Source organism: Corvus cornix, chromosome 14, assembly GCF_000738735.6.
Source record: "Corvus cornix cornix isolate S_Up_H32 chromosome 14, ASM73873v5, whole genome shotgun sequence".
NCBI lineage: Eukaryota > Metazoa > Chordata > Aves > Passeriformes > Corvidae > Corvus > Corvus cornix.
In genome coordinates this window covers 14,689,088-14,715,322 of record NC_046344.1, presented here as the reverse complement: position 1 = coordinate 14,715,322, position 26,235 = coordinate 14,689,088, and the positions used below count along the sequence as shown (strand labels likewise).

Below are 26,235 nucleotides of genomic sequence, written 5' to 3'. Positions count from 1 at the left end.
CCTGAGGTTATACCTGACTGATGAATGAAAGCTGGGAAGAGGGCTAGTGAGACCTGCACGGATTCTTGCAGCGACTGATAACAGATCTGCCGGGACTTGGTGGATTCTCCAGAGATACTTTCTACAATATCTTCCAGAACGCTCAGTGTCTGGTGGATGATCACTTTGGCTGCAAAACAAGAGGGGTGATGCTTCTGGCACGTGCCAAAACTGCTTGGAGGTAAGAGGGAGAGAAATGAAGCTCACACACACAGGAATTAAAACAACTGACGTGTGACACTGCAGATTTCTGAACAACTTCTGAAGCGATCCTCAATGAAAAAAACCCCAAAGACACACCCAAAACCAGGCCCAAAGCATATACACAAGTTTCCCTGCACCCCTGCCAGGAGTTTCCTTGCATTCCTCCTACATAAACAAACCCTCTCCAGTAATTCCCAAGTCTGGAAGAAATTCTTATTTTCCCCCTTCACTTTTTACACCCATGATCTTCATTAACACAGCTTCCAGCCAGTATTTCTAATACCACACCATGAGGCCGTTCAGTACTCCCAATGCAATCCTTACCACCCAAACTTTTATCCCAACCCCGATCCCACCTTCCTCAGGAAGACAGCACTTTAATGGAAGAGTTTACAGGCGACCTGGGGCGAGAGTGCCCTGTACAGAGCAGAAAAGCCTCTAAAAATAGAAAGGAAACACAACCTGCTCCCTTTCCTGTACGCGAAGCAGTTTCTCAGCCAAAATAATTACTGGCAAATCAGCTTAACAACACTCCCCAGTGCAGCAGGAGGGAGCAGGACACTGGTACTTACTGTCCTCCAGCTGCACCTTCCTCTGGGGCAGGCTGGCCGTGGCCTTGAGCTGGCGGTAGTCCCTGGTGAGGGCGGACACGAGGCTGGCGTGGTTGGTGGAGCGCACGGCCCACTGCTGCTCGCTCTCGGGCAGGTTGGGCCAGGGCAGCAGCAGCACGTTGGACAGAGCCCTGCACACCAGCACCTGGGCCTGGGAGGGACAGGAATCAAAGCCAATGGTTTGGGTGGGAAGGGAGGTTAAAGCTCATCGTGTTCCACCCCTGCATTGTGCAGCTCTGATGTGTGCGAGGCTCTGGATGAGCTCTGCAGAGCTCCTTGGGCACTGAGGATGGACTGCAGCTCCCAAAACACCCCCACAGTTGGATATAAACCTTGAGTTCCTGGTACCCTTAAGGAGATGTGGGAGCAGAAAGACATCTACAAGAGCCCAGACAGCACCAGGGTTGGACTGACAGCAAAACCATTGAATCATGGAATGGTTTGGGTTGAAGGGACCAACCCAACTGCCACAGGCAGGGACACCTTCCACCAGACCAGGCTGCTCCAAGTCCAACCTGGCCTTGGACACTTCTAGGGATGGGACAGCCACAGCTTCTCTGGGCAACATGAAGCAAAGAGACAAAGTTTTAACTTTTTTCCCAGGTTAATTTTTGCTAGAGCACAAGGCTGGAGTGAAATGACATTTTATGGCTGTTCAAGACACCAGCAGTGCTCGCTGTTCAACAGCACAACATGAGCCCAAGTACCAGCTCTGCAAGAGAGAGAGACGCAAAGCTCCAGGATTTAAGGCCTGGAACCAGCTCCCAGCTCTGTCAGCCCTTCCCTGCAGCAGTAAATCTCTGGTGTTTATAAAAACAAAGATGATTTTCCTTCCATTACTCCTTGTCTGGTTTACAGGCTGAGCTCCTGCACTTGTGCAGCACTCTGTGCTTCCTTGCCAGCACACAACATAACCATATCCCAGCCTCCACTGTGGCTTTTCAGAACTATAAATGGAATATATTTATAGTATTTACATTGCTTCTGCAATGTAAATACTTGAGTTTCACAAAAAACTCTTTGTGTAGGTCAGAATCAACGTGCCTGTACTGTAAAGATAATGCAGAATCAGGGATGGTGTCAACAAAGGAGAAAAGAATCAGATCTAAGAGGTGCAATTGTATTTTTTCCTTGTGCTGTTGCTTGAAATAGATCATTAATTACAAATGGTATCACTGTAATTCCTGGATATCCACAATATAGAGACAATTGCTGCCCCTCCAGTTGTTTTTGGAGGTTATCCCTCACCACCTGAGGCACATCTTCCCAAGGACACCTGATTTCAGTGTGAGACAGCTCTGGGCCCACTGACCTTGTCGGGGAGGCGCTGGGCAGAGGTGTCAGTGATCCTGTTGAACACCTTCTGCACGGCTGGGATGCTGATCAGGAACACCGGGCGCACCGTGGTGGCCAAGGACACCAGCAGGTGGCACGCAGAGAGCAGCAGCTTCTCCTGCACCTGAGAGACAGAGGGGTGGTCAGGCTGCCCAGTCACACTGGCACACACAACCAGGGTCAGCACACTGAGCTGCCAGGACCTGGGGGGTGCAGCCAGGGTGGGGCTCAGGCTCTGCTCCCAGGGAACAAGGACAGGATGAGAGGAACAGCCTCAAGCTGTGCCAGGGGAGGGTCAGGTTGGATATTGGGGAAGTTCCTTCATGGAAAGGGTGGTCAGGCATAGATAGGCTGCTCAAGGCAGTGCTGGGGTCACCATCTCTGGAGGGATTTAAGAGCCATGTATGTGGATGTGGCATTTGGGGACATGGGTCAGTGGTGGCCTTGGCAGTGCTGGGGGAATGGTTGGACTCAATCTTAGAGAGTTTTTCCTGAACAATTCTACAATTTATTTGTCAACCAGAGCATAGCTCAGTTCCCTTAATACCATGAGAGAGAGATTTCTCCGCTTTCAAGCCATAAAATCATCAGACTGAGTTTCGAAGCCTTTAAGTTGCTTATTCTTGCATCAGCCTGACCCCCCAGTGCTGTTGAGAGCTGCTCTGGACTGCAGCCCCCAGCAGAGCCCAGGGCCAGCAGTACCTTGGAGCTGATGAGGGGGGTGATGGCCTCCAGCGCCGTGGACACCAGGGAGATGAACTGCTCGGGGTTCTGCCTGTGCACCTCGCTGTAGAACTGGGCCAGCCAGTGAGCGTAGGCCTGCAGGGCTGCCAGGGACTGCGCGTGCCTGGGGACAGCAAGGGACACAGTGAGCACCAGAACGGGACAGGAGAGCGGTGTTTCAGGCAAACCTGGCAGCTTGGTTTGTAAAAAATCCTTCCTGCTGTTTTGGTTCTGGTTCTGGACCCCCCAGGCCAAAGGTGCAAACTGATAAAGTCAAGTTATCATCCTTCATAATCACACTTTTATCATGTTCACATGGAGTCAGGGTGCTTCAGAGAGATGTCCCCACATGTGTGACAGGGCTGATCTCTCAGGCAAGTGTTAGAAAATGGATCACAGGTTTCTTCAGGGACAGGGAAAAGGGTGAACCCTTGCTGACAGATCACGGAAAACACTTCCCAGATTATCGTAAACCAGATCAGAAACCATTAAAACATCATCACCTGCACAAAATTCAGTGCCATTAACTTGGGACTAATAGGAGAAATCCCATTAGTTATAGAGTTATACGGTGAAATCTAGTGGGGGTCTTCAAGGAGCTGCTGAAGGTGCAATTACAAACCAGAACAAGTGTTCAAACCTTCAATTCTGCTCACAGCACAGCAGCTGGCAGGGAACAGGTTTGTGCTGTACAGCCTCAGCAAGGGAAGGTCCCTAAAAGGCTGTCAGAGGTGATCTATGGCCAGCAGCACCAAGATTTCCCACTGAATGTCAGTGCCTGGATGGCAGGCAGTTGTTTGTCCCAGAAATGGCTTGCACACCTGCAAGGCATATGTTTGTCTTGGAAGACAAGGATTTGAAACCCTCAGCTGGGAAAAACCTCTTTTACCTGAGCCACAGACCTGACTCTGGTAGCAAAAAAATCCATCAACTGGATTTCTATATAAACTCCACGCTACATAGTGGATCCACTTCTTTAAAATATCACTGTTGTAACACTTATTTCCTCATTAATTACCTGCTTTTACAGCCCCCTGCACAGGGCACAACCCCAGTTTGCTTTCAGAGCTGATTTAAGGGGCATTTTTCCTTCTCAGCACAAACATGTTTTCATTTAAATGACCTGGGTACTTCCATTAGAGGAAAGACTGGTCCAAAACACTGGCAGCAGCCTTGACTTTCATCAGCTGAAAAAGGTGCTTTCCTGGGGAGCTGCCAGCAGCTGGAGAGGCTGTTTCCCAGGATATCTGCGAGGGTGGAGTCCGAGCAACAGATCCAGAAGATCCAAGCCTTCCCCACCCCGTGAGTGCCCAGGCTGGCTACACCCCATACTCACACATCGATGAGGTCAGGTTTCAGCACCGAGGGAACGGCGGTTTCGATGTTGTACAGTTTGATTTGAGATCCATACAGCGTCACCTTTACCAGCCTGGAGGTGCAAACACACGTGGCAGAGCAAAGGGATTGTACAAACCAGCTCCAGCACCTGATCTAGTGCAGCTCTTCCCCAGTCTGTGTCAATGTTTAGCTAATACACAAACGAGATTCTGGCCTTTTAGTTTAAAATAATTCAGAGCCTACCGTGCTGTTTGGGATCAGATGGAACAGGTCAGATGTTCCTCCACAGAAATGAAAACACAAAACCTGTGTAAGGGCCTGAGATCCTGCCATTTGTAACTATGTGCTAATTAAGTATCCTGGAGGGGAAGAATAAAATGTCTGCTCCTCCAGCTTTCACAGGTCTTTTCATTTCAGAAAACAATCATGGAATCATCAAGGTTGGAAAAGACCTCGAAGATCACGAAGTCCAACCATCAAAGGAAGTTTTGGTGATTTAGTTTTGAAAGGTACAACTCTAATCAAACTCTACGTGTTATTTCATTGCCTCACAAGTGCAGATGCTGGAGCACAAGTCCTTCAATGTTTTCAAGGGACTGAGTTTATCTCATCCCACCCCCCTGCCATGGGCAGGGACACCTTCCACTGGCCCAGGCTGCTCCAAGCCCTGTCCAGCCTGGCCTTGGACACTGCCAGGGATCCAGGGGCAGCCACAGCTGCTCTGGGCACCCTGTGCCAGGGCCTGCCCACCCTCCCAGGGAACAATTCCTTCCCAATATCCCATCCATCCCTGCCCTCTGGCAGTGGGAAGCCATTCCCTTTGTGCTGTCACTCCAGGCCCCTGTAAATGGTCTCTCTCCATCTTTCCTGATGGCTCCTTCAGTTCCTGGAAGGGGTAATTAGGTCACCCCTGAGCTGTTTCTTCTCCAGGCTGAAACAATCCCAATTCTCCCAGCCTGGCTCCAGAGCAGAGGGGTTCCAGCCCTTGGAGCAGCACTGTGGCCTCCTCTGGACTTGCTCCAGCAGCTCCACACCCTTCCTGTGCTGGAGGCAGCTCTGCAGGTGGGGTCTCACCTGAGCAGAGGGGCAGATTTCCCCCCAATCCTCGCTGCCCACGCCGGGGGCTCAGCCCAGCACACACCACTGGCTTCACAATCCACATTCTGGCCATCGAATTCCTTACACCTCAATCTACTCACGCCAAGGGGAGGCAGCAAGAAGCCCAATTTGTCAGAGTGCCTGCAGAGGTGACAGAGAGCCTGTACCCACCTCTCCACCACGGTGAGGGCGTCGTTGAACCTGGCGGCGAACACGTCCCCAGTGAAGTACTCGGCCAGGCGGCCCACGGCCTGCAGCAGCGAGCTCAGGTCCCTCAGCGAGCAGTGCAGCCTCCTGCAGTCGTTCTCTGCTGTGATGTTCAGCCTGTGACCTGCAGTGACACCACAGCCCCTCAGAGACACAAGCACAAAGTAGCCTTTCTCTAAGAGCTGCCCCAAAGGCTGGAAATTCATGCTCGTGTGCAAGGGGAAAAACCCTACGGCTTTGTGATCAACCCCTGCAGCTCTTGGGGATGGGAAACCTGATGACAAAGTGACAGGAAATGCAAAGTTTATTCTAATGACATGACAAGCATTCTTCTGCCACTAGCTCGGCGCTGGGTCACAGGTCAGATGGCAGCACTGGCCCAGGCACTGCAACACTCGAGCTTGGAAGGGAAATCAACTGTTCTGACAACACTTCAAAGGCTTCGTTAACATGAAAATGTTAACGACTGTTTCAGCCTTTTACACCTTTATTCCCTTCTGTATGGTGTTAGTTCCTACACAAACAGGAGCCTTTCTGGTTTCCTGCTGCCACCAGAAGCAATCCCAGCTCTGGAGAAGGTGGTTTTCCACACTCCCTCTGCCGGCTACACTTGCAGTGATGCAGCAGCAGATTTGGGACAGTGAATTTGTGACTTCACTTCTGATGTGAAGTGTGTTGTGCACTTCCATATTTCTCAGGTGCAAGAAACAATCCACTACCAAGACTTTCCAGCCCCACACAACCCTCCTGCTGCTCAGGTGTGGACACCTGGGCTCAAACATTCAAAACATTCAAAAGCAAATATGTTCTGCAACACCACCCTTCAAAGAAAATCAGATTTTCTTTCCACAGACTGTATTTAATCACAGATTAAACTTTCACCAGCAACCTCTCCATTTTGTGCTGTCAACACAAACACACAGTCCTGTGCCACGTGCTCTGGGATGAGCAGGGAAGTTGGATCAGATGATCCAGTCCAGTCCCTTCCAACCTGACCCATTCTGGGATTCTGTGCCACCACCCAGTGCTGAATCCAGAGCTGCATCTGAGCTGCTGCTGCTGATCCAGCCCACAGCACAGCTCCTAACACAGAGCCACAGCACTAAACCCTGATGCATGGCTTATCCTAGGGCTGAAATGATCCTAAAAATGGGAATATTTTTTCCAGAACTGCCTATACAACAGTTCTGCCACGTACAGCAGTATTGGGACAGACTCCTTTCCTGGTCACACCAGGAAATTTCACTATTACCTTGAGCTACAACCTCCCCTCAGGCAGATCTCACTGCTGCTGCTTCCCTTGTTTCTCAGGAAGAAGCTGCAGTATTTGGTGCTGCACACCTGTTTTAACACCTCTGGCATCTTCATTTCAAGTGCCAGAACAAGGGAAGAACCATGCCAATAAGAATAAATCATATTATGAGATTTCTGTCTGCTGTTGGAGTTTAACTGCTGAGCCGTGAGACACAGGTTCTGATCAACTGAATATACAAAAAGCAACAGCACAGCAGGTCTGGAGTGGGTTTGCAGTCATGGGGAGGGAGGAGCACAGTGTTAGAGGGTGGTTATTACCTGTTCCTGAAGTGACCACGAACTGCTGGAGCCCCAGATACACTTCCAGGTTATCCTGCAGAACGGGAAACTGGAAGAGAGAAGAATTGACTGTGATCCTGAGGCTTGGCAGACAGTAACACCCAACCACTGATTGCTCTGCCAGAACAAAGTCCTCTCATTTCTCCCCAGTGCCTTCACACGGACATTTGGAGGAAGGGCAGGTTGGGCTCCGGGCTGATCCTGCATCCCACAGGAAAACAAAGGGTCAGGAAAACAAAGATCACCCCCCTGAAGGCACTTCCCTGTGGCAGCTCTCCTTTCCCTCCAATGCCAGCAATCAGCCTGACAGATAATGGTCTGACAGTGGAAGTGAGAGCACAGCATGGCAGCACCAGGGATGGACAGCTGGAGGTAGAGCCCAGGCCAAGGGGCAGAGGAGTGGCAGAGTCTGTAGTGTGGGAGGTCTCTGCTCACCCAGCTCACCTGAATTATCACCTTCTCCAAAGGAAGCTCCCAAAATATTATGCCACCAGAAAGTTGAGTTCAATGCCTCTCCCAGGGTGCAGAAGGGAAGCAGTGCAGCACTCTGCCAGCAAGCTGCAGGCTGCAGCAGCTGAAATCCCATGGGGAAAACAGCCAAAGGAATAAACACCACAGTCCTCATGCACCCCGGTGTGGGAACAGAGTGTCAGCCCAGCTCCATCACCCAGCAGTGACAGCAAACGTGCCAGCTCCTGCTCATACTTCAGCTGAAGGGTATTTTTCAACCCTTTCAGCCTGGCTTAGCTCTATTTAATTTCTGTTGGTGAAAGTGCTTGAAACTGGTGGTTGGTTTTATGGAGGTTCTCTCGCCCATCAGCAGAAGGAGCTGCAGCCTGTCCTTGCCCAGCATGGGATGGAGTTACTGCAGCTGCTGTCCACTGCTTGAATTATTTGCCACTGCTAAAACTGCTACACTTACCACTGCACCCACCAGCCCTGCAGCCACTGGGAAAAGCACTGGGAACTGCTTGAGAGCTTCCCACATTCCCCAGCCCACAAGAAGAAACAATGCAGGGCTCAGGAAAACACTCCCTAGCCCGTTTCCAACATGCTGCACCTAATTAACAGTGGAGTGTCTTTGCATAACTGCCTGAGGGGAGTTTAAAAACCACAGAGCCTTGCTCGTGTGCATGTGTTACTCCAAGGAAGCCACATGCTCTCCTCCATCTGATCCATCTGCTCCCTGAAACACCCGCTCCTTGGTGCCTCCCGCTGACTCACGGCAAAGCTGCACAGCAGCCTCTGCTTTTGTTCACTCCTCTGAGTAACAGGCTCCTCCTGCTTCACTGCTTCACAAAAAGTATCAATTGCAAAGGCACTTCAGGTCAGGCATCTTCTGCCTCTGCAGCAGCCCAGTTTTCTCTGCTTCTTGGGAATACAGTTCTGAGGTTGAGGTGTGCAGTGTTCCCAGCAGGATTAATGCACTTGCTGAGATCCCACTGCTGTTGTTTCCCTTTCTCCTCACCCAGCAAAACCACATGGACTGCCCTGAATTCTGGACCACACTTCCAGCCTCAAGATCTCCTCCTCAGAATTGTTATGATGCTACAAGCCCAGACAACTTCTACACCCCCAAAGTTAGTGACAGCAGCTGAAGAGAAGCACTTATCCAGATCAGATAATCCCAACTGTCCAAGGCCTCTCTCCAGCATTTCCATCTAGCCTTTAACTTAAACAAAGATTCCACTCTCCTTAAAGCCCTAATAATGACATTTATCTGCCCAATTCACAGCCCTGCCTCCAAGGCAAAGGCCAAGATAAGCAGCACTGAGGGGCTGCTGCCAAATGTTTACACTTTGAGAGGTGGGAATTTCTAAAGAGGGTCCACCAAGCTGGACTTAGACACCGAAGTACTCTCCTCAAAACACACCAAGAAATGCAACAAAGCCAAAGAAACAATTTTTTCTCTTCAATTTCTTATCTCCCCTTGCCAAGTTTTGCATCCAACCCCAAATTTCCCTATTTCTTTTTGGCACTGAGGCATCTATCAAAAAAATCTACAGCAGTTGGTGCTCACTCCATGTGGCACTTTGGGCCTGGGGAAGGACTTACGAGTGTGGAGAAGGCGTGAGTTGGCAGAAGCTCCATGACTTTGGCCACCACTTCCAAGCTCTGGCGCAAGTACCGCTGCCACTCCGTTTGCTGCTGCAGACAAAAGAGACACCGGCATGAGCACAGCCCTGCCCTGGGGAACACGGAGCTTTTGGGACACTGGCAAGGGAGGGACAGGAGGGAGAACCCCTCCCCCCCCCCCCCCCCCAAGCAGCACCTTAGAGAAATTAACTTGCACACTCCACTCAAACTGATTTTCATATAGAATTCATCCTGTTTTCATTGAGAATTGATAAAACCATGAGGGCAGTGCAGGAGAAGGGAGGGGAAAGAGTGGCAATAACTTGACAGGTGAATTGAACAATTACATGAAGCCTAAAAGACTCTTTCCATGCTCAGCTACACAGGTGACTGAGAAAGAAGCTGCCTGTTCCCATCATATCCCAAACCTGCCATTAATATGAGAAGGTAAAAATCGAACAAGAAACACACACAGCAAATAAGCAACAGAATCAAAGGCAGCATGTCCTGACTTAGTTTTCTCCTTAAATAATGAACTAAAACCCTTTTCAAGTTTTATACCAAAAGCTTTAAGTCTTGCCAGTATCATCATTTGCCAGTCCGTTTCCGAAGCATAAGGACAACTTCATCAGGACTGCTCTAGATAATTTATGCCCTTATTTGTGACATTATTATCACCATGGAAAGGCATCCAAACACCAACATGGTCTTTACAAGGGTATGACAGCTAACTATCCAGATGACCCAAGTGTCAAATGAATCAAGAAAATCATTTATTTCACTTATGAAATGGTGCTGCTATCAAGCTCAGAAGCTGTGATGTGACCAGCCCTCGCCATTCCAGAATTTAAAAATCTGTCTGATCCCACTTGTGATGAAATTCCCTCTGCTCCTTCACCTACTGTCTTGTGACAGCTGACCTGCCCTTCCAGGGCTCTGGCCTCACCCATTTTGGCCACCTGCTCCACTTTGACATTTATCAGCTTCAACATGACCTTTATCAACACCAGCTTAGGAGAAATAAGCTTAAACATGAGCACCAACAATACAAACACAGGTTGGAGCTTTTGCCTCAGAGATACTTCAGCATTCAAATTCCCAAGCAACCAGCAAATTAATTCTAAACTAATTAAACACGTTAAATTCCAAATTCCAATACTTCTGACAATCAGAACATAAGGATCTAAGCTTTTCCCCCAATAAGAACCAAGTTAAACCCAAAGGTTTTATCTTCAGTGTGACTTCTTGTGAAAAGCATCTGAAGCTGTTTTACACCTCAAACCCCACACAGAACGGAGGGGACAAGCAGTTGTTCAGCCCCTACTCCAAAGCACAAGCTCTGGAAAAGCCATTCCAGGCGTTGGCAGTGCAAGGGTTAAACTGTCCTGCTCCAGCTCTGCTCCTTACATCATCATCCAGGGTCTCATCATCCAGCTCCTCCAGCTGTGCCTGGTTATACCTGAACTGGATCCGATTCAACACCTCTGTCAGCAGCAGAACCAAGGCATCTTCGTACCTGCAGCCAGGAGGGAGACACAAAGAGTTGGATAAAACCCTTGCAGCAAAGGAAATCTGTAAAACAGAACAGTTCCACCAAGCAGCTCTTGGGATTAAAGGTATCAGCTCATTTCAGGTCACAAGGTACCTGTAAGGAAACAGCCTTGGCAATACCCAGTGTCCCTCTGCCTCTGGAAGGGAAAGGGAGGATTGTTAGCAATGGGAACAGCCCCAAAGCTCAAAACAGGAAAGGCAGGAGCAGCTTGCCAGGAATAACACCAGGTGTCCATGAACAGGAGGCACCAAGAGCCTCTTGTAGCCTGAGCTGCTCCTCAGCAGCCTCAGCTTTGGGCACTGAATGAGGAACAGAGGAACCAGGGCAGTTGTTGATGCCTCAGGTGGGACCTTGAGTCTGTCTGTGCTGCTGTCCTCCTTCCCCACACTGGAATTCAGGCCCTTCTCCCCTGAAATAAAGCCAGCACCCTCCCTGCTTGCACTCTAACACTAAAGGCATGTCACTGAAATATCCCTTCACCTCTGGGAGCCAGGAGCTGGCACAGAGCACACCAGAGATCCAACAGAAATAATGCCAAGCTGCAAAATCAGCAGAGCATGCAATCACTCCTGGTGCCACAACACCAAACTTCAGGGATTTCAAGCAGCATTACTCTGATTTTTTTCCTTTAAAAACTTCCTTCTCAAAACAGCCCGGGTCTCATAAAAAACCCTGCTGTTTTCTAGGGAAAATCAGGCTGCAAAAATAGGCATTAAAAAAGAGTAAGAGATGCAGAGCATGATGCCAGCCAAGTGCCAGCCTGTGACAGTCAGCTGTGCCACTTGTGTCTCTTGCAAGCTCTGGCCGAGGTGGCGTAACCTTGGATTTGGCAACTTCTCCAGTGGTAAAAGTGGCAGTGTGTACAAAATGCAAAACTTCTAAACCACAGAACAGGAAACTTCCTCTGTGCCCCTGTGGTGTCACCACTTCCAGACTGCCGAGCTCAGAGTTCACACGGCTCAGGGTGTGCAGGGACACGCAGACGTCAGAGCTGTCACCGAGGACAGGCAGCTCTGACAACCACTCACAAGCTTCAGTTATTATTCTGTACCCTGACAGATCTAGAGACAGCTTTTTGTCACAACTGTCTCCATCACAAGCTGTGTGACACCAAGACAACATGCACGACACACGTTAGGCAGGTAGAGGAGCAAATCATGAAGTTCAAACCCAAAAATCTGCTTCTTGAGAAATTCAAACCCCACAGTTCCCATGCTGAAAGGAGGAGCTGTCTGCTCTACGGTAGTTCCACATTTCCTTGTGGTTATGATGCCGGGCTGGCTTTCAAAAACCAACTGCTTCTACTCAGGGTGCTCAAGGGAAAGGATCTTCCTTCTGCATTCAGCAGAACTTCACATGGCACAAACCATGGTGCTTTTAAACCTCAAAAACCCGAACAACTCACCGGGATATTCAACAGATTTTTAGAGCGGTAGCAAAGAGACTCTTCTCAAACAAAACCCACCCACTTCAGGGTCAGCATCTGCCAAGGAAGAGCTGCCAGCCACTGCTGTAATTAATACACACAGTAGTAAGCAAGGGCAACTTTTGACTTCCAGTCTCATCTGTATTTCTCAGAAACCCATCCTCTATTTAAAGAGGAAATTTAAAATCCTAATTAAATCAAATTTGTTTCCTAATTCATTAATTAGTTGTATGAGAATTATTAGTTGTATGAGTTGTATGTGAACACTAAGTAAGCAACTCGTGTTGTAGTTTCCTCCTCTAATTTGTGTTAAAGTGTGCTCCAGTTCTATTTTAGACTACAAAGCTTCCTTCCTCTGCCTGCAAGGTTCACACACAACATATGTAAGTGACAGTTTGTCTACCCAAACCTGCTCAGCCTCAATTCTTGTGAATGAGTGTGAAACACTGAGGTTTATGCTTTTTATACTTCATGATTTTAGAAAAAGAAAGGACTCAACCACACATGAAGCTGCTGTAAGCAGTAGCTGATTTCCCACAGCTCTTCCATGGTGACCACAAAGCCTCTTTGCTGCTGTAGGAAAAAATTCTTCCCTCTGAGGGTGGGCAGGCCCTGGCACAGGATTCCCAGAGAAGCTGTGGCTGCCCCTGGATCCCTGGAAGTGCCCAAAGCCAGGTTGGATGGGGTTTGGAGCAGCCTGGGACAGTGGAAGGTGTCTCTGCCCATGGCAGGGGGTGGGATGAGATGGGCTTTAAGGTCCCTCCAACACAAACCATTCCATGATTCCACACTGGGTCACCCTGGCAGCTCCCCAGCCCTCACCTGTTGAGCACTGCTTCTTTGTCTGCCAGGCGACTTTTGATTTTGCTGGTCAGATAGTCCAAGAAGAGTGTCCAGATGTCCAAGCAAGAAAAGTAACCTTCATGTGTAGGCTGGAAAACACCAACATTCCCAATGAGTACTGCAAGCTATGGCAAGATGGATTTCACACAATGAAAACAGGAGTTAACATCCACTTCAATCCATGGGAAGAGGTTCTTGCTTTACTGAAACAATTCTAGGATGCCCTGGAGAGATTTAGAGCTGTCAAAAGATGAGCAAGAGCTTTTGTACAAGGGCAGGAAGCCAGGAATTACAAGGCTGGTCTCAGCTTTAACCCAGCTTGCTACCCCAGCTTCCAGCATTCCAGTGCCTAAAGGGGCTCCAGGAGAGCTGGAGAGGGACTGGGGACAAGGCATGGAGGGACAGGACACAGGGAATGGCTTCCCTCTGCCAGAGGGCAGGGCTGGATGGGATATTGGGAAGGAATTGTTCCCTGGGAGGGTGGGCAGGCCCTGGCACAGGGTGCCCAGAGCAGCTGTGGTTGCCCCTGGATCCCTGGCAGTGTCCAAGGCCAGGTTGGATGGGGCTTGGAGCAGCCTGGGACAGTGGAAGGTGTCCCTGCCCATGGCAGGGGTGGAAAAAGACGGGTTTTAAGGTCCCTTCCATCCCAAACCATTCCAAGATTCTGTGATATTATACAGCTGGTTCCTTGCCATTGTTCCATGTACATGGGGCTGAGCTGCACTGACAGCTTCTACAGTGAGGTAAAACCGACCTAAGCCACAGGGCTTGGGGGTTTTTATACAAAAACTGAAAGCTACAAGAAAGCCACAGATTGAGGACAAAGAACAACATCCCCAAACACAAACCAAGCAAGTCAGAGAGACTTTTCCAGACACTGCCCATTCCAAGGACTAGAAAAAAATTAAAGCAGAAGCAAAGTTAAACATCAGACAAGCTGTTGTTGCAGGGTAACCACCTGTGACCTTTGTTTCCAGCTAAATCCAAGAGCACATGAAGCCATCTCCCAGTCCCCAGCACCACTGGGGAAGTGCCAGTAAGACCAGTTAAATGCTCTTGTTTTTGGGGTTGACTGGGGCAGACAAGCTGGTCCTGCTGAAGAGGACAACAGAACAGATTGGGGAAAACGAGGGTGTGGGGCTGTACCTGATGGAAAGTGTATTTGAACAACAGGGCCAGGAATTCAACCACGGGGAACTGGGAGTAGGATTCGATCCTTCTGAGGTGGACGCTCACAAAGAGACGGAGGAAATCTGTGAACTTCTCAATGTAGCTGCAAGGGAAAGGAGAAAGCACTGAGAAAAAACAGGAAAGGTGCCCCAAGGGAAAGCAATTTCATTGACATAGTGATAAAAGCCACTCAAAATCTTCTCATTCGAAAGAAAGTTACAATTAACCATCAGTAGAACAATTAAAATATAAAGCCCTGCAACAATTACCTACAGGATGGGCAACCCTTCACTCCATTTACACCTGAAACAGCAGAAAAGACAATCTAGTCAAAAGCAACTTTAATATTCAGATAAATATCGAGATCAACCAGGCCTGCAAATAAACACAACCCCCTCCACCCTGGAGAAATAATAATAATAGCAAAGGTCATCGTACTGATGCAGACAGGATTAGTGAAATGAACTGTACCCCTGAGGAACTCAGCTGGAAGCAAGAAGTTAATGCAGGAATCAGCAACAGAGGGGTTACATTTACAGGAGGGAGTGGGAGAACCAGGCAGCTGAGAGCTGGAAAGGAAAATTCCTCCTGCAGTGGACATCAGCCACCCAAGAGCTGCTGAGCTGAGGGTTGGGACTGAATTAGGAAATAAAAGAGAAATCTTCCTCCAAAGCATGGGGCTCCTCAGGGAATGTACAAAGTGTGGTTCCCAAAAGGAGCCTGCCACCAAATCTTGAGGCACTGCAGCAAGAGCAGGACCTCGGTGCAGCATGGAGAGTTCTTGAGGGGAAAAATGGCAAAGCCCACAGTGGGGTGAGCTTTTATTGAGGAACACAAACACACCCTGCACACCACGAGCTTCAGCAGGGTTAAAAATCATCTCCAGATCCCTCTGTGCAGCAAGAGTGAAACGCTCCATCAGCCACAGGAGGGATGGCAGCATCACACACACATCACACACACATCACACACAGAGGCAATTCCAGCCTTCCCACATGCCCAGAGCTCTGAAATGCAGGACTGCTTAAAGTTTGTCTTTAAAATAAAAAGCTGGGCTCAGCACAGTTTCAGACATGCATGAGCAGCCTGGTTTTACTCCACTGCCTGCTCTGCACTGCTGCAAACTCTGGGGATTTCGGGGTTTTTTTGGGAATCCCCACTCCTTCTAACAAGAGCTCCCTCAAGACCGGCAGCTCTGGCAGCTGACAGAGCTGCAGTGCTGGGGGTTGTTGTGAGCCTACAACACCACACACTGTTTCGAATATGCAAAAAAGATGAAGTTCCTTCTTTATTTGGCACTGCCTGCTTGACAGGAGATCACTGAGCACACCTGAGCACAGATCAAACACTTCAAAATCAAAGCCAGGGGAAAATAGAAAAAGAATTAAGTCCAGACTCAAACATCTCCTTCATCCTTTTAGTTTCTATTTTCTAAACAGGCTCTGACCTGAGACCAGTGAAACTCTTCCTTGGCCCCCAACCACCGAGCCACTGCTTGGATCCTTCCCAGCCACCTCCCGTATTTTGGGATCTTCAAAGCGAAACACAAATGAAGCAAAAGGCAATTTGAACTTACTCTGTCCTGGACTAGTCTGGCAGTTCAGACTGATTTTTAACAGAAAAAAAAATAACCAGCAGCACAAGAAGAAGGCAAGGAAGGATTCCAGGGCTTGCAGGTTCTGAGGACATCCATCTACTGAAGGGGGTTTCTTCAGTGCCCCTGTTTTTCAGGATTTTGTTAGTCCAAGCCAGGATGACACTTTCATGCACTAAACCCTTTAGTTTTGGACACAAAAATTACAGCTGTGCCCTTAAGTGACAAAGGAAACTCCTCATGGACATCTCAAGGGAGAAGACAAGGAGAAAAGAAAGCTCTACTCCCCCAGAAGACAGCTGGATTTTTCCAGTCTCCTGAACATCTTGGTTCCATCCCTATTTCAGACCTTAGCAATGAATAAAGGGGGTCTCACAACTCCAGGCCCCAACAATCCCTCTGGATAACATGTCCAAAGAATGTCATGGAATGACAACACCACCTCTGCCCAGGCCAGCACAGCTCCAGACCCTGCACTGAAGCCTGGTGGCTTGATACTGTCCATAAAAGAAAGAACAGTTAAATATAGGATTGTGGGTTTCCAGGAGAGCTTTTCTGAAGCCCAGAGGGGAACTCCTGGCCCTCTGTGCCTTGTAGGCAAAGGTGGCACATTCCCACGTCTCATTTCTAGGGAGAGAGAGACACAAGTCAGAGCTAGCAAAAAAATGAGCAATAGAACTCCCTGTGAGTCTGGATTTGCCATCCCAAAGTTGTACCTTTATCTAAAGGTATGGAAAAGGAGAATTCTGCAGCAGAACGTGCCTGTCCTCCCTACAAACGGACCCACAGATTTTTTCATAAATGCTTTTTTTCCCTGAGTGGAAATTTATTTCCACCTTTGTGTACCTGTAGTAAGATACTCGGCACTTTCACACAGTTGCAACCTCTCTGCCACTGTCAGCAGCCCTGTGATGAGAGGCAGCACCAAGTCACCACCCTGCCAACACCCAGGCTCAGCCACTCAACACAACAGCAAGATGAGTCTCACTTTCTCCCCTACAAGTAGGAATATCTGACATAAGGCAGTGGAGGTGTCCTAGGGAACAAAAGGTGGCAGTAACAGCCTGGAAAATGAGAATACACAGCTTCCCAAGGTGCTGCTGCTTCCCTGCTGCCTCCAGCCAAGCTTGCGGAGAGCCTTGGAGGTGGAGCCATTCAGCACTGAACAGAGCTCCCCAAGCTGTGTTTGGTGGTGTTTAAAAATAAATTCAAGAAGTGAAAATAAAAGAGAATCAGAAATGGCCATGGGTCAAGGAAGGGCAGGAAACTACTGCTGTTTGCTTCCAAGTCATGGCTTGCAGGATGTGTCCCCACTCTGTGTGGTTTGGGCAGAGTGGCAGATGCTGGGCAGAGGGGACAGAGGGGACACTGCAGTGCCTTTACCTCACGGAGCCTCTTCTGTGTTCTGTGACAACAGGGTCAGCTCTGGTGCCACCTCAGACCTGCAGTCAAACAGCAACGAACAGGACAGGCGAGGGAGAGGACAGCGAGGAGCACAAACCTGGGCCAGCAGGTCCCTCAGCAGCGAGCCCTCAGAGGCCCTTACCTGGGCACACCTACCTGTCTGCCCAGCCGCCCCAGGTCAGTAGTCTGAAAAAAAGGCCATCAGACACACCATGCATGACCCCAAAATAAACCCCCCCAGTCCTTCAGAGAAAGCACGAGGCCCTGGCACGGCAGCTCAGCTGCTCCTACCTCTCATCCAGCTCCTCGAGCCGGCTCTTCACCGTGTGCGCGTTGTTCTCCTTGGTGATCTTCTGCAGGAGGTAGAACGTCTGCTGGAACATGCGGAGCAGGTACTCCTCGAACTCCATAGGCACACAGTTCTTGGACATCAGTTCGTTGATGCAGGCCATGGCCAGCACGCCCAGGCGGCCCCGCTCCTGCCCCAGCACCGAGTTGTGGCTGCTGCCGTTGACCGAGGACATTTTGCGGGCGCGGGTGTCGCAGCCGAAGCGCGCGAAGTGGAAGATGGTGGTGAGCAGGGACGGGGTGATGCTCGTGGACAAAGGGATCCAGCTGAAGAGGTGTGCCAGGCACTCCAGTGCCAGGGAGCAGATGTATTCGCTGTCTGTGTCCAGGATGGGGATGGGCTGGTTCAGCAGTTTGGCTGCGCTGGGGCTCTGCAAGAGGCTACTCAAGAGGTCACCTGGGGGAGACAGCGGTGTCAGGCAGGGCATGAACCCCCAGCTGCCCAGCCCAGTCCTGTGCAGGGCCAGGAGCTGGACTCTGATGATCCCTGTGGATCCCTTCCAACTCAGAACACCCAGCAGGTTATTTGTGTGGGAGGACCTGGTGATTTCTGTACTCAGGAACTGGCCTCACACAACCCTTCCGGCCTTACCAGGCAGGGCACCCCCACGGTGTTCCAGGAAACACAATGCCACGGGCTGGATTTTAGGAATTTATTGTAAAATTCTATCCCCCCACAAGGTTGAGCATCCGTGATGCAAGGTGGGCACATCCCTGCTACACTGAAGGTGGCAGAGTCTTCTGCTGGCCTGTGACACTCCTGGGTGATGTTCCCATCACACCAAACAGCTCACTCAGTGCAGCACCTCTTCCCAGGGACCCAAAGCCATGGCAGGCACAGATCACATCCCCCAGCCTCCCAATCACAGCAGGACAGAAGCTTCCCAAGAAAGGTGGAGTCTGAAAAATTTGACACAGCCTCGGGATTTATCTTCCATGACTTTCTCCAGCCTCCAACTGAAGCCACATAAAGTTAATATTTGCAATATCCTGTGGCAGAGTTCCACAGCTTCACCATGAAGCTGCTTTGGTTGGGGTATGCCAGCTGCTAGTTCCATTTTCTACCCTAACAGGAAACAGAAAGAATCCCTGCTTTCACTTTCTTTGTGTCAGTAGGCTTCTCATGCTGCTCCTCGCTCAGTTTCTTTGACAGACTGAAGGTTTTACTCCTGTTGTTACTTACAGGGAAGCCACCCAAACCCCTCCATCACCTGTAGTGCCCTTCTACAAAGCTTTCATTGCTACTCTGCACCTACTGACACCACAAGAGCAGAAGTGCAGCCACCACTCAAGGTGCAGATGAGCCTCAGTTCCACAGACCAGCACAGCACGTGATTATTTCTGACTGCTGCTGCTGTGAATTCTCTGTAGAATGATGTGGAGAAGCTCTAAAGCTAATCCTGCCTAGTCCAGGGTGAACTCCCCCCTCACAGCAGGAGGGGACCATATCCACTCACCTTTCATCTCCCACCTCTAACCAAGCCACCAACAATCCAGAGACTCCCCTGACCCTGATGGCCTTCCGCTTCCTCAAAAGCTTTTGGAATCCAAGGGCCAGCCCCAGCCAGGCTGCCTTTCCCACAGATGGTGCCCACAATCTCCAGGCTTCCACCTGCTGCAAAATTATTCACCCTCCCCAGGTTGTTCAATGCACTTCTCCTCCTTGAGTACAAACAATCTGCTCATCTTTAAAAATCTGCCACTTGTTGTGCTACAGAATCTGAAGTTCTCAGAGAATCTGAGGGATTTTTTCTGGAAGTGAAACATCCAGACACACCAGCAGTGCCAGAATAACAGCTATGATTTACTGAGCTACTTGCAACGTACACAAGAGCCCGAGTGATGAACACAGCCCTCTTAAGTCTTCATTTTTCACCAAGATTTATGTCTTACATCACTAAACTCCTAATTCCCTGCCAAGCCTTATCACTGCTTCTTTCTCCTGCACTCCAGAAACTGAGGGCATCACGTGGCTTGGGCTGAACGAGACAATCCAGCCCTTCAATCTCAGCACTGAACCCCCCTGTGGGGACAGTCACACATGTACAGCTCACACTGTGCTTTGACAGACCCCTGAAGCTCAACAAGGCCAAGTGCACCAGGGCTGGGGCAATCCCAAGCACAAACCCAGGCAGGGCAGGGAATGGACTGAGAACAGCCCTGGGGGAAGGATTTGGGGTGCTGGAGGATGAGAGCTGGTCATGTCCTGGCTGTGAGCACCCAGAAACCCCCTCTGTGCTGGGCTGAGCCCCAGTGTAGGAAGCAGGGGAGGGGGGGATTCTGCCCCTCTGCCCCCTCAGGTGAGACCCCACCTGCAGAGCTGCCCCAGCCCTGGGGCCCAGCACAGGAAGGACCTGGAGCTGCTGGAGAGAGTCCAGAGAAAGCCCATGGAGATGCCCCAAGGGCTGGAGCCCCTCTGCTCTGGAGCCAGGCTGGGAGAGCTGGGGGTGCTCACCTGCACAAGGGAAGGATCCAGGGAGAGCTCAGAGCCCCTTGCAGGGCCTAAAGGGGCTCCAGGAGAGCTGCAGAGGGACTGGGGACAAGGGATGGAGGGACAGGACACAGGGAATGGCTTCCCAGTGCCAGAGGGCAGGGCTGGATGGGATATGGGAAGGAATTGTTCCCCTGGGAGGGTGGGCAGGCCCTGGCACAGGGTGCCCAGAGCAGCTGTGGCTGCCCCTGGATCCCTGGCAGTGTCCAAGGCCAGGTTGGACATTGGGGCTTGGAGCAGCCTTGGACAGTGGAAGGTGTCCCTGCCATGGCAGGGGTGGCACTGGATGAGCTTTAAGGTGCCTTCCAACCCAAACTATCGTTACTCTTTTAACCATTCAGTTCAGCCAACTCCACAAATATCAATGAGAATTACAGATTCTCATCTTTTAATCCATGCACACCAGAAACTCTCAATGATGTTCCTGTAACTCCCAGCAGTTGGTCCAAGTGCTTTGCACGCACTTAAATCACTGAAGCTCTGAGCTTTAGGGATTTTCAGTGTCTTTGCAAACAGGTGACAAATTTACAGCATCAGCTGCTTTCATGCCAAAGGAGAAACCTCCCAGTGCTTGCTCTGCAGCAGGAAGCCAGCCACAAATACTTCTGCTGCTCATCTGTTTGCCATAGGTGAGTGAATATTCCTGAGGAAGGGATTCATCAGAAAATGTGCTATAAATCATGCACAGACAGCATTTGGAGGCTGAGATTGTTGCTGAGTAAATCCTACACCAATGCAATAACTCAAATGTTGTCCAACATGGGACATTATCAGAGTTCCTTTGCTTGAGTGATATGAGAAATGAGTTTAATGTTGTCTTCAAGTGCTATTTAAAACATATTTAAGACTTGCAAGTAACCATTTCACTCCACTTCCCTGTGCAAATAAAAAATAGGAAGCAGAGGTTTTCCAAGTTCCTAAAGAGAACTGGGCTCTGATGGAAAATATTAAACATTTATGGGGACTCAGGAGCTTGTTTTGCCTCTTGGAACACCTTTAACTTCACCTGAATGGAAAGAGCAAAGGGTGCTGGCCTCATTTAAGCAATGAAAACAATCAAGAGTCACCAGTAAACAGGAACTGAGCCCTGCATGAATTGAGTCTCAGGGAGCACAAAATGAGCAGGCAGTGGATCAGAGGGAAGCACTTGGTGTTCCTTTTGGAGGTGGTGGAATCATCATCTCTGGAAGTGTCCAGAAGCCATGTGGATGTGGCACCTGGGGACATGGTTTAGTGGTGACTCAGCAGTGCTGGTTAATGGTTGGACTCAGTCTCAGAGTCTTTTCCAACCTCAGTGATTCTGTGACTTCAAGAAGTTGAAGCACAACCACTTTTAACATGGAGACAGCAAAGGCACAGCACAGCAAAATAAAACAGAGAGAGGAGTTTCACACAAACAAATTTGCACAGGAAAAGTGAAACTTCTAAAGGCACTGCCAGTGTGGTCCTGCTTCTTATGATGCCATGAAGATTTTCTGCCTTTTCTTTTATACCCTGTTATACCTTTTTTACAGCTTCTGTATTCTTAGTGTTTTTTGCCTACATTCTTGGACTTGTTTGTCAAGCTGAGAGACTCAACATTTCAGAAGCTTTGTAGCCAGGGATCAGTGTGGCCCAGACCCCAAGGTCCTCTCCAGAACACATTCTGGAAACCAAGATAGAACCATCCAGGGGAAAGTTCCTTGGGGAGGGGGGCTCACTCGAGCCTCTCATTGGGGAATCTTTGAGAGATCTGCTAATTAGTAACACCCATAATGATATACCAGATCTTTTGGGGTGGGCATTTTGCGGGGTGCATTTCGGTGCATATGACCTGGACGTGTGCACCTAAGGATCCTTAAAATAAATCCCAAGGTAAAATCCCTTTTCCCCTTCTAACCGTGTATGACTCTTGATTTTAAGACCAGGAAAAGGCATCACTTACAATTACCTTGAAAAAACACTGGGTAAAAAGTTGGTTTGTTTTCCCTGAGAGGGGAGAAAGGAAAAGCCCAGCAGAGAAGTGCAGCCTGCTTCCAGTTTGGGAAACACGATCCCAAGTCACGAGGTGAACACACAGGTGGATGAAAGCTGCCTCAGCACAAGCCCCAGGGGACTGAGGGACATCTCCAACAGGCTTCCACGACAGCCAGCCCAGAATTTGTTCCACCAGTGCCCTCCCCCAGCACCATTCTTGACCATTGACACCAGAAGCTTTGATCTTTTCTGGAAATATTTCCTGCTCAAACTCTTCCCAGCTACGGCAAAATCCGCTCCCCTCCTGCCAACCCAAAGGAGTATTTCTTCCCATTCAAGTGTGTGGTCTGTATATAAATATAGAAGTATCTTCTACAGGAAAGGAGCACTCTAAGTGCTGCTGCAACTTCAGTGTGAAAGGTTTAGCACGAAGCAAAACACTACCAACAGCTTATCAGAGGCAGCTGTCTGGAGCTGCTGGTGCAATCTGGCCACAAGGAAATGATCTGCAACTCCCAGGGAACTGTTCAAGGTCCCAGGGACAAGGAAATGTGTGCCAAGGACAAGGACACAAAAATGTGTTCTCCATTTCGGAGGTAACCAAGAAATAGAGATGTAAATGGGTTAACATCAGATAAGCACTCACACAAAAGTCTAACAGGAACAGACAGAAAACAAACTTTCACAATCACAGAACAGTTTGGGTTGGAAGGAACCTTAAAGCTTATCAGGTTCCACCCCCTGCCATGGGCAGGGACACCTTCCACTGTCCCAGGCTGCTCCAAGCCCCGTCCAATCTGGCCTTGGACACTGCCAGGGATGGAGAAGCCACAGCTTCTCTGGGCACCCTGTTCCATTTCACAGAGACTTGGCTACCTTAATTTTCTTCTTCCTAGGTAGAATTCAGTTTTACTCCATGGGCTTTTGATGTGCTCACAGCTGGAATTCAGGGGACAATGCCAACCTCATGCACGGCCACAGGCTTGGGGCAGAGGGGCTGGAAAGTTGCTCAGTGGAAAAGTGTGGGCAAGAAGGCAATGGCACCTGGCCTGGACCAGCACTGGGGTGGCAGCAGGACCAGGGCAGGGACTGTCCCCTGTGCTGGCACTGCTGAGGCACCTCCAGTCCTGTGTCCAGTTCTGGGCTACCCACAACACTGAGGGGCTGGAGCGTGTCCAGGGAAGGGAACAGAGCTGGGAAGGGGCTGGAGCCCAGGAGCGGCTGAGGGAGCTGGAAAGGGGCTCAGCCTGGAGCAAAGGAGGCTCAGGGGGGACCTTGTGGCTCTGCACAAGTCCCTGACAGGAGGGGGCAGCCGGGGGGCTCTGCTCCCAGGGAACAGGGACAGGAGGAGAGGGAACGGCCTCAGGCTGGGCCAGGGGAGGTTTAGGTTGGATATTGGGGAAATTCCTTCATGGGAAGGGTGGTCAGAGATTGGGGAGATTCAAAAGTCATGTGGATGTGGCACTTGGGGACACGGGTCAGTGGTGGCCTTGGCAGTGCTGGAATAACAGCTGGACTTGATGACTTTAGAAGGCTTTTCCAACCTTAACAATTCCATGATTTTGACTCACTGTCATCAGAGCACTTTGCACTGACACTTCAGGAAGGTTTGTGCCATCTGAGGACAACAAGCAGCTCTGTGGGCACTTTTTAATGAGGTGACACTTGCAGTGGGGCATCCCCACAGTGGCCATTGTTTCTTTGTGTAAGGAATTTGTTGGCCTATGGAAAGCTCTAGGGAAGGGTTATTATGAGAGGTTAGACAGTAAAGGAAGGAATCTGTGCCTGATCCTGCAGGTTTAAGTACATGGAAACCCCATCTTGCAGCTTCTCCTTACCACTTTCTCCTGAGGTTGGGGATGGTGGTGGAGTGGCAGCAGTAGCACTGTGCTTATCCCAGATGCTCTCCAAAATACCTGGCCAAAGAGAGACCTTTCAGAATTGCCTTCTCAAAAACACACTGATCTAACAAACAGCGCAGTCTGCAGGAGAACGTGGGCAGAACACACCTCGAGTGCTTTGAGAAGGGACAGAAACACTCAACAACATCTCTTAGCGAGCCCAAAGCCAATCTCCATCCCTCTTCACAGAGGGAGCCCAGCAGCTGCTCTGCTACACAGGCTGGTTCATATTAAGTTGACCCAGGGCAGAGCTGAGTGTTCCAAGTGCAGCAGCAGCAGCCACTACATCACCCCCATTTTGCTTCCCTGAGCCCCGGGAGTGCCAGCCCAGCAGCACCTCTGGCTGGCGAGGGGGACACGCTGCTGGCAGTGGCACGAGGGTGGGTGGCACCGTGTGACTCGTACCTGTGAGGAGCCCCAGCACTGTCTGCACCTGGTCCAGGAGCAGCTTGCGCAGCTCCTCCTTGCGGGCCACGCTCAGGTCCTCGCGGGGACACGCCAGCTCCTCCGAGGTGGTTTTCAGCATGATCAGGCCCAGGGGAGTGGTCACAGGAGACTGGATCAGCTGAGGAGGACAGGAGAGCAGTGTGAGGGCAACATTCACTGACAGACGGGTTAGCAACGCTACTCACGGTTTGCAACAGCCTCGCCACGGAGGGCACACCACCTCCCACAGAATACATTCAATTTCCCCAGACGTGAATCTCTGATGTTGCAACAGCTTGAGCCCCATGGGAATCCTTGGGGTTTCAAGAGAGCTTTCATAATGTCCTTGCACATGCTCTGTGTCTCAGCACGTTCACAGGAAGAGCCTGTCCCTTCTGTTTGCTGCATCCTCTGACCTCAGCCCTGCCCAGCATCACCTCAGCACCAGCAGCTCACACCTCACAGCCCAGCAGCTTCCCCAGAAAAATCCCACCATTCCCACACGGCCCAAAGGCTGCAGCCAGGACAGACAGCCCCAGGACACAGCTGAGGGATCTGACCTCCCTTTGCACCTGTATTTCATCTCAAACTGGAAATTGCATTTCCCCCAGAAAGAGAAATTTCTGCCCATGCTGGAACAGGGCTGGACAAAAAGCTGACTTGTGCCTCCATCAGCCACTGGGATATTGAAGACTTGTTCAAGTGGGACAAAGTTTTCTTTCCAGCTCTTCACTGCTGACCAGACACATCCAAAGGGATTTATGCACTGCTCTCTCTGGGAGAAAAAAGGCCCAAAACCAATCCTGGTTGCTACAAGTAATCCTTGAAGCCATAATTCTGTAATCCAGGCTGACTTTGGTCCTGATCCCCTAACCCTCCAAAGGAGAGCCAGGCTGAGTTAACACCGCTAAAAACACTGAGGTTGGTGAAATATTTGGGGAGCAAACAGCCCATCTAAAAGCTCTTCATCTGGACACACGTCTTGGCTTTTGGAAAAGAAGTCCCAGACACAGGAGCAGATGGCAAAGAGCTCAATGAAACACCCAACTTGTTGGTAAATTGTGAAGGGACTGAAAATCATCTCTCAGAATATTTTCTGACAAACCCAGGGAGTTTTAGCAATACCAGGCACTGGTACCTCAGTCAGGCTAAACAAATTTTAAACCTCTAAGGAAGCAGCACTTTATGTAGAATTACTGGATTTGCAGAATGACAACACAATAGCTCAATTTACCTTTCTTCTCCACCCCTCCAGAGGTTCAGTAAAAGGTTTAGAGACTACTCAGAGTACTGGGATACAATTTAATGCTAAAGAACATGTTGCAAATGATCTCAGAGAAGTCCTGAGAACAGGGCTCATCTGCAATTCTAACAGCAAATCATTCTGCTCCTGTGCTACTCTTCCTTCTGTTGAGGCCCTGGAATTCAGCATTACTGTTTTTCTTCCACTTTTTCTGAACATTTTAGGAATGTGTCTGCCACATAATTTATGGGAACATTTCCCTCCGCTGCTGAGCTCACAAGGAGAGGCTTAAGGGAAAATAGATTCCTCAAGGGAGCTCTGCAATCCCTTAAGATAACCCCAGGGTGCTAGAAAGGCCAGGAGAGCTCAGGCTGCCTTTCCGTTTGGATCCAGGTGAAATGAGAGGTGAAACTCCAAGTGGAAACAGTTATCTCCAAGTATTTGTTATCAAACTGACAACTGAGGCAAAACCTGCAGCACCTCCCTCTCCAGAGCACTGTCAGCAAAGTGATTACACCAGCCAGCAATGAGCTTTGGAGCCAAGATAGTATTTTTTTTTTAATTTTGCAATTAATACTAGATCCATTTGCCTTAACAAATAAACTCCTGCCACTCAAGGACTCGGATTTAAATAACTGCCTTGTGGCTTGGCCGTGG

The 26,235-nt window shown here is 49.8% G+C and overlaps 1 protein-coding gene across 3 annotated transcripts in view; it reads right to left on the bottom strand.

Moving 5' to 3' along the window:
* Nucleotides 1-26,235, bottom strand: part of XPO6 (exportin 6) — a 56,595-nt gene that overhangs the window by 8,517 nt on the left and 21,843 nt on the right. For 2 of the 3 annotated variants that reach the window (XM_039560351.1, XM_010392114.3), the window contains exons 5-18: nucleotides 24,315-24,474; nucleotides 23,847-23,924; nucleotides 17,505-17,958; nucleotides 14,192-14,318; nucleotides 13,025-13,134; nucleotides 10,632-10,740; nucleotides 9,204-9,296; nucleotides 7,128-7,197; nucleotides 5,520-5,679; nucleotides 4,249-4,341; nucleotides 2,892-3,036; nucleotides 2,167-2,313; nucleotides 816-1,005; nucleotides 14-169 (exon numbers count right to left, since the gene is read on the bottom strand). In XM_039560351.1, the coding sequence (XP_039416285.1) occupies nucleotides 14-169; nucleotides 816-1,005; nucleotides 2,167-2,313; nucleotides 2,892-3,036; nucleotides 4,249-4,341; nucleotides 5,520-5,679; nucleotides 7,128-7,197; nucleotides 9,204-9,296; nucleotides 10,632-10,740; nucleotides 13,025-13,134; nucleotides 14,192-14,318; nucleotides 17,505-17,958; nucleotides 23,847-23,924; nucleotides 24,315-24,474 (2,092 nt within the window). The remainder of the gene's footprint in view (nucleotides 1-13; nucleotides 170-815; nucleotides 1,006-2,166; nucleotides 2,314-2,891; nucleotides 3,037-4,248; nucleotides 4,342-5,519; nucleotides 5,680-7,127; nucleotides 7,198-9,203; nucleotides 9,297-10,631; nucleotides 10,741-13,024; nucleotides 13,135-14,191; nucleotides 14,319-17,504; nucleotides 17,959-23,846; nucleotides 23,925-24,314; nucleotides 24,475-26,235) is intronic. The other variant, XM_010392115.2, reaches the window with a different exon arrangement.